The sequence below is a fragment of the Opisthocomus hoazin genome, chromosome 12 (genome assembly GCF_030867145.1).
Source record: "Opisthocomus hoazin isolate bOpiHoa1 chromosome 12, bOpiHoa1.hap1, whole genome shotgun sequence".
Taxonomy (NCBI): Eukaryota; Metazoa; Chordata; class Aves; order Opisthocomiformes; family Opisthocomidae; genus Opisthocomus; species Opisthocomus hoazin.
Genome location: NC_134425.1, coordinates 2,128,215 through 2,140,448, shown reverse-complemented (window position 1 = coordinate 2,140,448; position 12,234 = coordinate 2,128,215). Strand labels below are relative to the sequence as shown.

Sequence of the window (12,234 nt, the reverse complement as noted above, 5' to 3'; positions counted from 1 at the left end):
CAGGGTCCTGCCCCTGGGGAGGAACAACCCCAGGCACCAGTACAGGCTGGGGGGGACCTGCTGGAGAGCAGCTCTGCGGAGAGGGACTGGGAGTGCTGGGGGACGACAGGGTGACCATGAGCCAGCAGCGTGCCCTGGGTGCCAAGAAGGCCAATGGGATCCTGGGGTGCATCAAGAGGAGCGTGGGCAGCAGGGTGAGGGAGGTTCTCCTCCCCCTCTGCTCTGCCCTGGGGAGGCCCCATCTGGAGTCCTGTGTCCAGTGCTGGACTCCCCAGTTCAAGAAAGATAAGGAGCTACTGGGGAGAGTCCAGCGGAGGGCTACGAGGATGAGGAGGGGACTGGAGCATCTCTGCTACGAGGAGAGGCTGAGGGAGCTGGGCTTGTTCAGCCTGGAGAAGAGAAGGCTGAGAGGGGACCTTAGAAATGCCTCTAAATATCTGCAGGGTGGGGGTCAGGAGGACGGGGCCAGACTCTTTCCAGTGGTGCCCAGCGACAGGACAAGGGGCAACGGGCACAAACTGGAGCAGAGGAAGCTCCAGCTGAACCCGAGGAAGAACTTCTTCCCTCTGAGGGTGACGGAGCCCTGGCCCAGGCTGCCCAGGGAGGCTGTGGAGTCTCCTTCTCTGGAGATATTCCAGCCCCGCCTGGCCGCGGTGCTGTGCAGCCTGCTCTGGGTGACCCTGCTTGGGCAGGGGGCTGGGCTGGGTGACCCACAGAGGGCCCTGCCAACCCCTGCCATGCTGGGATCCTGTGATGTGCAGAAATACACGCGCACACGTGCACACACACAGATGTACACACAACTGGACGCCCGTAGACACCCACAGAGGTACAGATACCCGCAAATGCACATCTGAGTGCAGCCATGCGTGGAGCTGGACACGCACACGCGTGGCGACACACCTACACGCATGGAGGAACACGTATGTGCGCGCTGAAACACGCAGGCACACGCGTGCGCGCAGACCCCCTGCGGGCGATGGCTTGTGGCCACGGGGTGCAGATCTTCCGGGCAGCCCCGTACCCCGCTTTCACCTCCCCCATTAACCCCACGGGTTAATGAGCTCCCCTCGTTAGCACCGCCAGGGCTTGTCCCTCGCGGGGGGCTGCTGCCCGTGGTGGGTGGGTGCCCGTGGGCCCCCCCCGGCCCCCCACCCCGCCTGCTGGGTTCGCAGGATCCTGATGCCGGCGGCTCCTTGGCCAACAACAGCCCCGCAGGACCCTCGCCCGTCCCAGCTCGCCAACTGGGGGCCAAATCCAGCCCCGGGGGGGGCAGGGGAGGTGGCCCAGAGATGCAAAAAAATGCCCAGGAGGCTGCTTACTGGGGGCACTGGGAGAGCGATCACTGGGGGCACTGGGAAGGAGCTCACTGGGGGGCACTGGGAGAGCGATCACTGGGGGCACTGGGAAGGAGCTCACTGCGGGGGACTGGGAAGGAGCTCACTGGGGGGGACTGGGAAGGAGCTCACTGGGGGGCCTGGGAAGGAGCTCACTGGGGGGCACTGGGAGAGCGATCACCAGGGGCACTGGGAGGGGGATCACTGGGGGGCACTGGGAGAGTGACCACTGGGGGCACTGGGAGGGGGCTCGCTGGGGGGCACTGGGAGAGTGACCACTGGAGGCACTGGGAAGGAGCTCACTGGGGGCCATTGGGAGAGCGATCACTGGGGGCACTGGGAAGGACCTCACTGGGGGCACTGGGAAGGAGCTCACTGGGGGGCACTGGGAAGGAGCTCACTGGGGGGCACTGGGAGAGCGATCACCAGGGGCACTGGGAGGGGGATCACTGGGGGGCACTGGGAGAGCGATCACTGGGGGTGGCCCAAAGGAGAAGTGCTGGGACAGCCGGCCGGGTGCTGGCAGCTTCAGTGCCAGGCCACCCCCTGCTCTGTCCCCACCCCTTGTGCCAGCAGGCCAGGAGGGGATTGGCTGAGGCAGGAGGGGCGGGGCTGGGTGGGCGGAGTCTTTGGGTGACAGGTATATAAGGTAGAGGTGGGGTGGGTTGGAATGAGATCAGTGGGGAGGTGCTGGTGGGTTGGGGTTGGGGTTGGGGTTGGGGTTGGGGTTGGGGTTGGGGTTGGGGTTGGGGTTGGGGTTGGGGTTGGGGTTGGGGTTGGGGTTGGGGTTGGGGTTGGGGTTGGGGTTGGGGTTGGGGTTGGGGTTGGGGTTGGGGTTGGGGTTGCTCCACAGGACTTCTCCCAGTAGGCTCCTAGCTGGACCTACCCCTGGAGCAACAGGGTTGGGGTTGCCACCACGGGTGCCCCTGACTCCCCAAAGCCTTTGTTGCCCCCCTGAGGGGCCGGGGTGAGGGCTCAGCCCCGTCCCTGTGTCTCACCTTTGCTCCAGTGCTGACTCAGCGCCCCATGCACCGCTTTGCGCAAGAGCCGTGCTGGCAGGCGGACTCTGCCGGGGTGGCTGCCACCAGCCGGGCCCCGGCCAAAGGGCAGGCACAGCCCCTGCGTAAAGGCAGCCGTGCCGGGGTGTCGGAGCTGAGCGCGGGAGGGTGCTGGGTGGGAAGGGGTCTCCTGGAGTGGAGAGGAGCTGCAGAGACCACCCCTGCCCAGAGCTGAATCCTTCACCCCAGGCAGGCTGGGCCGTGCTCCTCGCAAGGATGGATTACGCCAAGTCCCTGAGCCTGCGCCTGGCTGCCCCCGTCTCCAAGTAAGTGCCGAGGAGCCACCGTCCCTGGGGTGGGGGGACATCGGACCCCCTCCCTGCTTTGGCATCTCACAGTCCCCTGAGTGGATGTGCTGCTCCCCACCGGGACTTGAGGGGCTGGTGGTGGGTCTCAGGACACCCCCATCCCTCCCCAGATGCGTCTCGGCAAGTGCCTCCATGACCCAGCAGCTCCTGTCGAGCCCAGCCCCGCGGCCCCGACCCTACCGCGTCTGCAACTGGGACCGCAGCCTGCGCAAGGGCATCATGGCCCAGAGCCTGGCCGAGCTGCTGCGCCAGGTGAGCTGGGGGCTGGCTGGCTGCTGGGGGGGCTGTCCGCCCACCCGTGTGGGTGGTGGGTCGGCCAGCCCCCAGCCCCGCTCACCCTCAGCACCCTTGCAGGCTCAGAGCGCCCTGCTGGTCCCGGATCCCGTCTCGCTGGTGCTGGATGAGGATGGCACCGCGGTGGAGACGGAGGCTTTCTTCCAGACGCTGGAGGACGGCACGGTGCTGATGGCCCTGAGCAAGGGGCAGAGCTGGGCTGCCTCCAAGGTGCGGCACCCCTGGGGGGGCACAACCTTGGCTTGTCCCATCTGCATCCCACGCTGGGATCAGCGGGAAGAAGGAGGGTTGGACTAGATGACCCACAGAGGTCCCTTCCAACCCCTACCATTCTGTGATGCCCAGCTGGGAGGTACCCAGGGTGCTGGGTGAGGTGGGACCGGGAGGGGGTCTCACCCCGGTCCCGCTCTGCCCTAGACACCTGGCTACCAGCTGAGCCTGTCCCGCAAGCCCCCTCGGAGGATCGACGTTGCCTGCGTCACCTTCGACCTCTACAAGACCAACCCGCGGGACCTGGGCTGCCTCAACGTCAAAGCCACGCTCTACGGCACCTACACCATGTCCTACGACCTGCGCTGCTACGGGGCCAAGAGGCTGATGAAGTGAGTGTTGGGGGGCTGGAGGTGGCTCCAGGAGTGGGGATGCTGCAGTGGGGCACCACCCCCCCTGCCCGTAACCCTCCGTGGGGTGCAAGGAGGGATGCTCACCCCCTTCCTCGCTGCCCAGGGAAGCCCTGCGCTGGACGCTCTTCACCATGCAGGCCACCGGCCACGTCCTGCTCGGCACCTCCTGCTACATGCAGCAGCTCCTGGATGCCACGGAGGAACCGAAGGAGGTGGAGGACAGCCCAATGCTGGAGAACCTCCTGCCCCGCAGCCTCCCCCCGCTGCCCCGCAGGAAGACGCTGCAGTGAGGGGCCGGGGGGCCACGTCCCACCTCTTCTGTCACCCCCTCATCCTTTCCAGCACCCTGCCAGGTCAATGCGCGGGGGGAGGCTGCTGCGGGGCCGGGCACAGCTTCTCCTTGCACCCTTTCTCTGTAATTTCTGCTGCTCTGTAAATATATTTATTGAAGTGAAGCTCCTGTGCCCCCAGCTGCGGCTCATCTCCTTTCTGCTGGGTGGGGGGGCTCGGCTGCTCGACCCACTTGGCATGCTGGGGTGCTGCTGGGTGGTGGTGCAAGAGGGTGCAAGGAGAGGACCTGTCGCAAGCCCTCCCCGAGGGACCTCCTGCCTTCGGCCTCCTCCCCGTCACCCCAGCACCCCCGGCTGGCACCCAGGGGCTGGCCCTCACCCCGTGGCGTGGAGCCGAGACCCCTTCCTGGGGCTCCTCCACCCCAGACCCCTTTGCCTGGGGCAGCTGGCACGAAGCCTGTTCTTGTTCCATCTCCAGGGATGAAAGAGGGTGCTGGGGGTCCTGCTGCTTGGGACCCCCCCCCAACTCCACCATTAGCACCCAAAGCAGGGCTGGCATGAAGCCTGTTCTTGCTCCATCTCCAGCCATGAAAGAGGGTGCTGGGGGTCCTGCTGCTTGGGACCCCCCAACTCCACCATTAGCACCCAAAGCAGGGCTGGCACGAAGCCTGTTCTTGCCCCATCTCCAGGGATGAAAGAGGGTGCTGGGGGTCCTGCTGCTTGGGACCCCCCCAACTCCACCATTAGCACCCAAAGCAGGGCTGGCACGAAGCCTGTTCTTCCCCATCTCAAGGGATGAAAGAGGGTGCTGGGGGTCCTGCTGCTTGGGACCCCCTAACTCCACCATTAGCACCCAAAGCAGGGCTGACATGGAGCATGTTCTTGCCCCATCTCCAGGGATGAAAGATGCTGCTGGGGGTCCTGCTGCTTGGGACCCCCCAACTCCACCATTAGCACCCAAAGCAGGGCTGCGGAGCCTTGGGGAGGATGTTTTAGCCCTGGGGGTCCCCAGCTCTGTGTGTGGGGGTGGCTGCTGCAGCCCCAGCCTCGCATAACCCCCCAGGCTGGTGCTGCCCTGGCCATGTCCCATGGGGACCACAACTGGGTACCAGACTGGGGGGCAAAAAACGGAGCCTGGGGTGACACTGGGTTGTATCAACCCGGCAGAGGCGTCCCTCACTGGGAAGAGTGGGAGACTGGGAGCCCAGACTGGGACCTCAGACGCAAGCCCTGCCAGCCAAGCAGGGGCAACAACCCCCTGCCCACCTGCGCTGTACTGGGAAGCACTGGGGACGGCTGCGGGAAGGCGAGCAAAGCCACGGTGTGGGGGTGCTTAGGGGCACCCCCCCTGCGACACGGGACCCCCGCCACGCTTACCTGGGGACCCCACCGCAGAGATCTGGGATCACGGCAGAGAGCAGAGCTGGGCTAGGGGCTGCACAGCCCACCTGCGGCTGTGGGGGCCTCATTAGCCAGCTAATTAACGAGCTGTCAGCCTGGGGCTGGGGGCTGCACTGCTCCGTGGCACAGATGTGTGACACCTGGGGTGAGGTGGGTGCCGGGGACAGCGTGGAGATGGGGTGTCCCTGCTCCCCTGTGGCTATATGTACCCGATGTCCCCATCCCCCAGCCCCACGTCCCTGACCCCACGGGGAGATGGTGGCTGTGGGGTGTCCCCCACCCGCAGGCAGGCGCCAGCCCGGCTTTATTAGACATATTTATTTCTGTACACACTTATACACACGGTTCCCAGGGTTGCTTCGTCCTCAGCTTCAGCGCCGTCTCCCTGCAGGGTCTGCTCTGCGGTGGGGGGCACCCACCCGCTTCTTGGGGTGCCCAGGTCCAAGCCCAGCCCTGCCCCCTCCCCATTCCTGTAGTGTCTACCTGGAGGTAGAGCCTTCTCCGTGCCTCAGTTTCCCCGCAGCGCCGGCCCCGGCTGTGGCAGGGGCGGAGGTCGGGGGTCTGCACGCACCGGGGGCCAGCCCCCCCCGCCAGCACCACGCTCCCCCGCGCAGGGTCCTCGGCCCGGGACCCCCAACCTGGGGTGAATTTTTGGGGATACCGGAGTGACCTCCTGATTCTGAAGCCACCCCAGCAGAGCCTCATGGGGGGGGGGGTCCTCCATCACCCCGACCCCTCCACGGGCGGCGTGCCGGCCATCGCTGCCAGGTCCCCCAGCCCCTGCAGTGGTGGGGGGCAGCAGGGGGGGCTTTACTTGACGTGCTCGGCGGCGTGTGAGGAGCAGTAATACTTCTTGTGGGCGATGAAGGTGGAGAGGCTGCTGAACTTGATGTTGCAGAGGCGACAGTACCTGTGGTTGCCGTTGGGCACGGGGCCAGCGGGCACAGCCTTGGCTGGGGGGGTCTGCACCCCCCTGTCCGTGTAGGTGGGGGGCGTGGGGGGCTTGCGGGTGGCTTCCCGCAGCCCCTCGGGAGCTCCGGGTGAAGCGGGGGGCCGTGGCGAGGCGGGGGGCCGGGGGCTGCCACCGCCGTCCCGACCTTCCCTGCCGTTGAAGCTGTCCCGGCGGAGACGGGGGGCTGGCGGGCGGGGGGGTGACACGGCGGGCAGGGGGGGCTCAGGCGTCCTGCCAGCCCCGGGCACCGGGGCGTCCGGGACCCCCTGCCCCGCGGCCGCCGGTTTGGCCACGAAGAGCCCGTGGGCGTTACGGAAGTGCTCGAGGAGGTCGCCCGTGATGGCCCCGTTGAGGGGACAGTAGGGACAAGCGGAGAGGGGTCCCTTCGTCCCCGGGGGCGGTGGGGGACGCTGCAGCGAGTCCGTCCCGGCCGCACTGGGGTATGAGACGCCGGGGTTCCCCGCCGGAGCCCCCCGCACCCGCCCGCCTTCGGGGTCCCCGTCGCAGGGGCTGGCGGGGCTGCGGCGGGCGTTGAGGGGCGCGGGCATGGCCCCCTTCATCTTCTGGAGGTGCTCGAGGGTGCGGGGCTGCAGCGGGGTGGCCGGGCACTGGTACTTCTTGTGGGCCAGGTAGCTGTCGAGGCTGTGGAAGCTGATGCGGCAGGCGGTGCATTCGTGGTAGTCGGCCAAGGGGAGCAGCGGTGCCGGTGCCGGTTCGCCCCGCCGCCGCGGCTTCTTGCTCAGATCGATGGGCCCCTCGGCATCCGGGCTGGAGCGGGGCGAGGGGGCAACCCCCGGAGGGTCGGGGGGCGGCGGCGGGTCGGGGGCCGGCGGGGGTTCGGCGGGGCGGTGAGCGGCCGCGTGGATCTCGTAGAGCTTGCGGCGTTTGCGGGTGCGGAGGGGTTGGGGGGGGGGGGGGGAAGGGGGCTTTGGGGGGGTTGGGGCGGCGGAGGGGGGGGGTCGTGGCGGGAGGCGCAGTAGAAGCGCTTGTGCACCGCGTAGGTCTCGTGGCGGCTGAAGCGGATGTTGCACGCCTCGCACAGAGTCTTGCTGGGGTCCTCGTCCCCATCGTCCCCCGCCGAGCTGCCGGGACTCTGGCTGTCCTCACTGCACCGCCCCGACCCCCCCTCCGCCTCGGGGGACCCCGCTTTGCCCCCCCCCTCCTCCCCTTTCGCCTCCGGCGCGGCGGCCGGCGGCGTGGGATCCCCACCAGCGTCCCCGTCCCCTGCCGGGGTCCCCTGCCCGTCGCCCGCCGGGGGGGAAAGCAGCGTCCCCGTGGCGGGGGGACCCTTGGGTGTCCCGGGGGGGGCTTTGAGCTTGCGTGCCCCGGGGGGGCTGTCCTCAGCGAGGTGCCGGCTGGAGCAGTAGAGCCGCTTGTGCACGTAGTAGTTGTTGATGTTGTTGAAGGTGATCTCGCACTCGAAGCAAGTGGCACCCTTGGGTGCCGGCGCGCCGGCGTAGACGGCGGGCGGCACCGTGCCACCGTGGCCCTGCTTCAGCCGGCTGTGCACCAGCTCCGACATCTTCGCCAAGATCTCCGACGCCTGCGGCACCACCGCGGCCTCGTGGCCGAAGACGTACTGGGGGAGGAAGACGGTGCCGCCGGCCGTGCCCGCCGCGGGCTCGCTGGGCACCGGGCTGGAGCCCGGCGTGGGGCTGGCGAGCTCCGACTTGACCTTGGCCGAGGGCAGGCTGCGGGGGGACGGGGTCCGGGAGCGGGCGTCGGGGCTGCTGCTTTTCGGCACCTCCGCCTCGCTCGCTGGGCTGCCGGCGGGCTCCTCCTTGATGCGGACGGCGTCGCCGGAGGAGGAGGAGGAGGAGGAAGAAGAGGAGGAGGATGATAGCCCTTCCCCGTTCTGCGGCTGGGTGGGTGGCGAGAGCTTGGCGTCGGGGGGCGAGGCGGGCGGTGCTGCGGCGGGCGCGGCGTCGGGGCCGGGCGGTGGGGCGGGCAGGGGGCCGTGCAGCACCGCATGCGGCGGCAGCGGCGGCAGCCCCTCGGGCAGGAAGGGCGGGAGGCTGCCCTTCCGCAGGGACGCGTTGTTCGTCTGGCTCAGCCCTGCCCAGGGGAGAGAGACAGAGTCACAGAGGGGTTGGGGTCGGCAGGGACCTCTGTGGGTCCCCCAGCCCAACCCCCTGCCCAAGCAGGGTCACCCAGAGCAGGCTGCACAGCACCGCGGCCAGGCGGGGCTGGAATATCTCCAGAGAAGGAGACTCCACAGCCTCCCTGGGCAGCCTGGGCCAGGGCTCCGTCACCCTCAGAGGGAAGAAGTTCTTCCTCGGGTTCAGCTGGAGCTTCCTCTGCTTCAGTTTGTGCCCGGTGCCCCTTGTCCTGTCGCTGGGCACCACTGAACAGAGTCTGGCCCCGTCCTCCTGACCCCCACCCTGCAGATATTTAGAGGCATTTCTAAGGTCCCCTCTCAGCCTTCTCTTCTCCAGGCTGAACAAGCCCAGCTCCCTCAGCCTCTCCTCGTAGGAGAGATGCTCCAGTCCCCTCCTCATCCTCGTAGCCCTGCGCTGGACTCTCTCCAGTAGCTCCTCATCTTTCTTGAACTGGGGAGCCCAGCACTGGACACAGGACTCCAGATGAGACGCCGGCATCACCCGACATCCCCAGCACAGGGATGCTGGCCCCGTCCCCCGCCTCCCTCCCCGCAGCCGTTGGGGGACGCAGCCCTCCGTGGCGATGCCAGGCTCTGCGTGGGGCGCTGGCACGCGTCCCCACCGTGGCCACAGCCCGTGGTACCCACCGGGGGCGAGGGGTTTGGCAGCAGGCAGGGCTGGCCCCGGCGAGTACACCTCTCCCTTGGAGCCCGGCTGGCAGATCATATGGTTGGTGACAAGGTGGCTGTAGAGGATGTCCCTCGTGGTGGAGATGAAGCCGCAGCTGTGGCAGACGCCTGCAGGGAACGCGGCACGGGGCTGAGCGGGCAGGATGCACCCGGCAGGGACCCGTGGGGAGGGGGTCCCCAGCCCCAGGCGATGCTGGAGGGGATAGGGGTGTCCCCGTGGGGACTCACCGTTCAGGGTGTCTGTGTGCACCTTCAGGTGACGCTCGCAGTTGGCTTTCGTGGTGAAGGCGGACAGGCAGATCAGGCAGACGAACGGCCGCTCTCCTGCAGGACGGACGGACAGGCGGACGCCTCAGCGCCGAGACAAGGGGGATGGGGACCACGGGGACACCCCGCAGGGCCATGCCAGCACCAGATGCGGGAAGCAGGATGCTCCCATCATCTCGACAGGGACCACGGGGACACCCTGCCAGGCCATGCCAGCACCAGAGGCAGGAAGCAGGATGCTCCCATCATCTCGACAGGGACCACGGGGACACCCCGCCAGGCCATGCCAGCACCAGATGCGGGAAGCAGGATGCTCCCATCATCTCGACAGGGACCACGGGGACACCCTGCCAGGCCATGCCAGCACCAGAGGCAGGAAGCAGGATGCTCCCATCATCTCGACAGGGACCACGGGGACACCCCGCCGGGCCATGCCAGCACCAGATGGGGGAAGCAGGATGCTCCCATCATCTCAACAGGGTTGAGACAGGGGAAGACCTATGAGCGAGCCGCCCCAAACCAGTAACCCAACTGGGGGGAGAACCTCATCGAACTGGTCACCACGCTGCAGCCCCAGAGCCTCCCTGCTCCTCCACCCCACCGGTCCCTGGGGTCCTTGTGGCTTGGTGTCCCCCAGGCGCCGTACCGCTGTGGCTCCGCATGTGGATCTCCAGGGAGCTGGCGCTGGGGCAGCTCTTCTTGCACTGGGGGAAGGGGCAGACGCGCTCGTTGGGGTAGGTCTCCTTGGGCTTCTCCTCCAGGGCGGGCGAGCCGGCGCTCTGCCGGCTGGCGCAGTAGTACATCAGGTGGGCTTGGAGGTTGCGTTCGCTCCGGTACCAGATCCCGCAGTCCTTGCACGGGAAGACGTCCTCTGCGGAAGGGAAGGGACGTACATCACGGCGGGGAACCCCGGTGCGGTCACCGCGGCGTGGCCTGCACCGCGTCCCCTCCGCCACGCTGCCCGTCCCCGCGGACTCACTGTTCACCACGGCGGTGGCCAGGATGGCGGCCATGCCGGCTTGCTGCGGCAGCAGCTGGATGTCGGAGCGCAGCGCGGCTGGGTACGGCGAGTCACCGGGCTCCGCTGTCCCGCCGTGGTGGTTGGGGACGGCCGGCGGCTCGGCCACCACGAAGGCGCGCACGGCCTCGTCCTCCCGCAGGGCTCGCGTCGTGCGGCACCACAGGGCTTCTTCTGCGGGTGTGCGGGGAGGGGGGGGACACGCGGTCAGCGCAGACCCCTCCTCCCCGGACCCCCCGTCCCGCTGCCTGCCCGTTCCCCTCTGCCCCGTCCCGCTCCCCCCGGCAGCGCCCGCCGCGGCGGAGCCCCGCGCCGCCGCCAGATGGCGCTGTCCGCCCGCGGCGCGATCCGCGGCCCCGCCCCCTCCGCGCCCGCGGCCCCGAGCCCCGCCCCCTCCGCCCCGCACCGGGGTCTGCACCCGCGCGCGCAGCCCCACCGGCACCGAGCCCCGCACCGGGGGGGTGCGCCCGCGCACGCAGCAACGCCAGCACCGAGCCCCGCACCGGGGTCCGCACCCGCGCCCGCAGCAATGCCGGCACCCAGCCCCGCACCGGGGTCCGCACCCGCGCCCGCAGCAACGCCGGCACCCAGCCCCGCACCCGGGGGTGCGCCCGCAGCACCGAGCCCCGCACCGGGGTCCGCACCTGCACCCCCACCGGCACCATGCCCTGCACCGGGGGGGTGCGCCCGCACCCACAGCCCCGCGCCCCGCACCGGTGAGTGTGTGTGTCCGCGCCCGTAGCGCCGCCGCCACCGAGCCCCGCACCGGTGTCTGCACCCGCAGCAATGCCGACACCGAGTCCTGCACCGAGGCGAGCACCCACACCCGCAGCACTGCTTGCCCCGAGTCCTGCACTGGTGTGTGCACCCACGCCTGCAGCAACGCTGGCACCGAGTCCTGCGCCAACGCTTGCACTGGGTTTTGCACCAACAGTCACAGCAATGCTTGCACCAATGCTTGCACTGAGCCTTGTACCAACACTTGCACTGAGTCCTGCACCAAGGCGAGCACCCACACCTGCAGCAACGCTTGCACTGAGCCCTGTACCGAGGCGTGCACCCACACCTGCACTGATGCTTGTGCTGAGTTTTGCACCCGCACCAATGCCAGCACCGAGTCCTGCACTGGTGTGTGCACCCGCACCCGCAGCAACGCTTGCACCGAGTTCTGCGCCAACGCTTGTGCCGAGCTTTGCACCAACAGTCACACCAATGCTTGCACCAAAGCTTGCACTGAGCCTTGTACCAACACTTGCACCGAGTCCTGCACTGAGACGAGCACCCACACCCGCAGCAACGCTGACACCAGGTCCTGCACCCAGGTGAGCACCCACGCCTGCAGCCATGCTTGCACTGAGTCCTGCACCAACACTTGTGCCGAGCTTTGCACCAACAGTCACACCAATGCTTGCACCGAGTCCTGCACCAAGGCGAGCCCTCACACCCGCAGCAACGCCGACACCAGGTCCTGCACCCAGGTGAGCACCCACACCTGCAGCCATGCTTGCACTGAGTCCTGCACCAACACTTGTGCCGAGCTTTGCACCAACAGTCACACCAATGCTTGCACTGAGTCCTGCACCAAGGCGAGCCCTCACACCCGCAGCAACGCCGACACCAGGTCCTGCACCCAGGTGAGCACCCACACCTGCAGCCATGCTTGCACTGAGTCCTGCACCAACACTTGTGCCGAGCTTTGCACCAACAGTCACACCAATGCTTGCACTGAGTCCTGCACCAAGGCGAGCCCTCACACCCACAGCAACGCCGACACCAGGTCCTGCACCCAGGTGAGCACCCACGCCTGCAGCAATGCTTGCACTGAGTCCTGCACCAACACTTGTGCCGAGCTTTGCACCAACGCCCGTGCTGGGTTTTGCACCAGCACTCGTACCGCT

The 12,234-nt window shown here is 68.1% G+C and overlaps 2 protein-coding genes across 2 annotated transcripts in view; one reads left to right on the top strand and one right to left on the bottom strand.

The window, feature by feature from the left end:
- The first annotated feature begins 2,378 nt into the window (after positions 1-2,378).
- Positions 2,379-4,075, top strand: LOC142362851 (lipid transferase CIDEC-like). Its single transcript, XM_075433664.1, has 5 exons — positions 2,379-2,661; positions 2,814-2,955; positions 3,058-3,207; positions 3,415-3,599; positions 3,724-4,075. The coding sequence occupies exons 1-5, from the start codon at positions 2,612-2,614 to the stop codon at positions 3,908-3,910; spliced, it is 714 nt and encodes a 237-aa protein (XP_075289779.1). The 5' UTR covers positions 2,379-2,611; the 3' UTR covers positions 3,911-4,075.
- Positions 4,076-5,626: 1,551 nt separating this feature from the next.
- Positions 5,627-12,234, bottom strand: part of ZFPM1 (zinc finger protein, FOG family member 1) — a 41,327-nt gene continuing 34,719 nt past the window's right edge. The window contains 7 exon segments of the mRNA XM_075433992.1: positions 5,627-7,180; positions 7,182-7,220; positions 7,222-8,318; positions 9,010-9,159; positions 9,280-9,375; positions 9,965-10,189; positions 10,298-10,510. Of these exon segments, the coding sequence (XP_075290107.1) occupies positions 6,122-7,180; positions 7,182-7,220; positions 7,222-8,318; positions 9,010-9,159; positions 9,280-9,375; positions 9,965-10,189; positions 10,298-10,510 (2,879 nt within the window). The 3' untranslated portion in view covers positions 5,627-6,121.